Below are 3,151 nucleotides of genomic sequence, written 5' to 3'. Positions count from 1 at the left end.
AAAGTGAAAACCTCTGCTCTCGGTCTTCTAGCTTACCTGAATGTTAATAATTCTATTAGCCAATTATCGAGCACCTGCGATGTATGACATTTTTGGTTATAAAAGTAAGGTTTTATCCCCCCCCCCAACTTGGTGAGGAAAACAACTCAATTATAACACTGTTTCGAAGGAAAAGATTTCTTAATATTCAGTTTTATGGCAGTTTTCAAGAATACATTGAGACAAAGAAGATACTGCTTCTATAGAATATTTCAGATCTGAATGTCTTAGTTAATTGTTAACAGTGTGAGGAATTTTAATTATATTTTTATTCTTTTCAGGTATGAAAATTAAGCCTAAAGAAAATGTTTTGCGTGAATTAGACGATGTAATGAATTTGCAGTCACACATGAATTTGGAACACACGAGTGTAACCTGTCCTGAGCAGAATCCTAAATTCCCTTTGGAAATTCCTCCATATTCTAAACTACTCCAAGAATCTTCTGCTCCGTCTCAGAGTAGCTTGCTTTCACCAGGAGCTGCTGCTTGTTTAGAGAGACAGGATGAGCTAATGTCTTCACCAGACCCCGTGGCTACACATGAAATTAAAAAGGTCAGTAAGCTTCAGACTTCAGAATCCAGTCAGCCCACTCCCTTATCCCACAATCTATCTGTGGTTACTGACCTACAGTTGACCGCCATCGACTGGGAAAGTACTTCTTTCAGTTATTCCCCGGCTCTTCCAAAGAGCGCTGTCTCTCACAGTTTAAAATCAGAACTGGAACCAGCCGTCCACAACAGCTTTGACAATACCTCAGAACGATTGTCAGGTGACTCAGAATGGTGCACCACCAACATCAAAAAAGCCTCCGATGGCGACCTTCGAAAGACTGGGCCTGAGGAGCATCTGCTCTCGGGCCTCACCGCTTTGCAGCTGCAAGATTTGCCTTTAAAGGAACGAATACGTATGAAATCATCATACGCCCAGGATAAGGTACAACCAGATATTGGTTTGAAAGCTTTGTCCCCACTTCAGGTGAAAGAGCCTTGCTTTGCTAACAGCGTTCCTGTTTGTCCAGCGTATCTTTCAAAGAAGTTTACACCAATTCATTTGCAAAATGAATACAGAAACAGTGATGTTCTAAAAGGAGACCAATCGCTCCAAGAAAGTTATAAAATAAATGCAGCTTTAAATCATGGCAGTAAAGTTGATGCTCAAACCACTCAGAAAATGGTAATGACGAAGAGTGTTTGCCTGGACAGACCTTCTTCTGATGAAGAGAGTGCCCCGGTGTGTGGGAAAGCTAAATACAGAACTCACAAAAGTAAGCAGTGTTCTCAGAGCCACCACCTACTCCAAGGAAAGAACAGTGACCCTGACAGACCACGCGGTCATAAAATGCATGCTAATGAAGCTCAGCAGCACGTCCAGGCTTACAGCAACCCTGGAAACGAGGAAAAGGATTCCCTTGGCTCAGCACAACGTCCACTGAGCCTTCCACAGTATCCTAACCACAGAGGAGACCCGGATGCTTGTATGGCTAGTCCTTTGCCTTTGTGTCAGAGATTAAAACTGAGGTTCCAAAGCACTTGAAGGGAAATGGACATAGAACTTATTATTCATATATTCTGCATTAGCAGAGGCAGAATGATGGTATCTAATCAATGTTTGCTAGAAAAACTAATCTATGTTTCATGAAACACATTGACCTTTTTAAGCTAAATTGTAATTTTTAAAAAATGCTACCTGGAACATTGGTTTTAAAATATGTCCTGTGGTTAACACTTGAGGGAATATGTATTTTTACCACTTGTTTTTGCCATTTTTTAATATCCTACTTGACTTTTCTCTGTTTGTAAAAAATGGATCTATGTAAAATATACAATGTTGAGTCGTATTAACTTGTACCTTAATTAGTTAGGACTCCGAAATGCCAGAGGCATGCAAGTTGGAAAGGAAGAAGAAAGCTATTTGAATTTATAGTTAACAAGCTTCTGTGTATAGACAGAATCCCTATCCTAAGGAAGGGATTTAAAATAAAAATGAGTTCAGCAAAGTTACAGGACAAATGATAAATGTAGAAAAAACAATTATATTTCTCTACATTCACATGAATACCAAAGTAAGTTAAAATTTCATTTATGACAGCATCAAAAGTAATATAATACTTAGAAACAAGTTTTTATTAAGAAATGAAAACCGTGTAGTGTGAAAGAAAAATAAGTGGAAAGATGCGTTTATTGATTGGAAAACCAAAAAAAAGACAAACTAACTGCCGTCAAGTCTGCGGCAGCTCATAGGCCCCCTCTCAGACAGGGTGGGACTGCGCCTGTGAATTCTCTGAGACTGTAACTGCAGCTTCAGAAAGCCCATCTTTCTCCCAAAGAGCAGACTGGTGGTTTGAATTGCTGACCTTATGGGTCGCAGCTAAATGCGAAACCACTATGCCACCAGCGCTCCTGAGGTTAATGTTAAAAATAGCATTACTCACCAATTTAATCTGTAGATCTAATGGAGTCATCATCATTTCCTGCTGTCTTCTTTGCAGAATATAGAAATTTAAAGACAGCAGAATGGTCAAAACAATCATTTTAAAAAAAAATTGGAGGATTTAAAAATGTACTACAAAATTTATGCAGTAATAAGAGAATATTACTGGCATAGGAAAGACAAAGACGAGTGGGAACAGAAACACCTGATACAGCTGGACCTGGAAACAAGTATGCCGAGTGTAGTTAATCACAAAAGTACAATACTGTCGGAGTCCACTACCATTAGGATAAATGCCAAGAGAAAAGCAGGTTCTCCCCTCAGGTCATGTAATCTCCCAAGCAGCAAGGTAGAGAGCCTGCCTTGGGCCAGTGAACTGTAATAGCACCCTCTGTAGCTGTCCATCTTAAGAAGCACATAGAGAAGACCTTGTGTCGGCTGGGGTCAGTTTTTCCAGATGGTGGAGAGAGGGAGAAGACCATGCAGTTGCTGCCATACAGCTCGTGTTACAGTCAAATCAGTAGACACTCCTCCAAGAGTGATAAGTTCACCTTTCTGCAATTTCTAGTCATGATGGGGGACGAGGGGCATGGATGTCTCAGAGAAGGCAATGACACGTCTATTGGTGGGTAAACTAGGTCGAGCAACTGCCCACAGGGAAAAACGCTTAATAATTACATA

General features: G+C 40.2%; 1 protein-coding gene across 1 annotated transcript in view; it reads left to right on the top strand.

The window, feature by feature from the left end:
* Positions 1-1,838, top strand: part of GEN1 (GEN1 Holliday junction 5' flap endonuclease) — a 19,716-nt gene extending 17,878 nt beyond the window's left edge. Inside the window, exons 11-12 of the mRNA XM_004696389.2 lie at positions 32-42; positions 321-1,838. Coding sequence (XP_004696446.1) covers positions 32-42; positions 321-1,573 — 1,264 coding nt within the window. The 3' untranslated portion in view covers positions 1,574-1,838. The remainder of the gene's footprint in view (positions 1-31; positions 43-320) is intronic.
* Positions 1,839-3,151: the final 1,313 nt, after the last annotated feature.

This window comes from Echinops telfairi, unplaced genomic scaffold, assembly GCF_000313985.2.
Source record: "Echinops telfairi isolate 266 unplaced genomic scaffold, ASM31398v2 ScPeMD7_9;HRSCAF=40, whole genome shotgun sequence".
In the NCBI taxonomy this organism is placed as follows: domain Eukaryota; kingdom Metazoa; phylum Chordata; class Mammalia; order Afrosoricida; family Tenrecidae; genus Echinops; species Echinops telfairi.
This window is presented reverse-complemented; position numbering and strand designations above follow the sequence as displayed.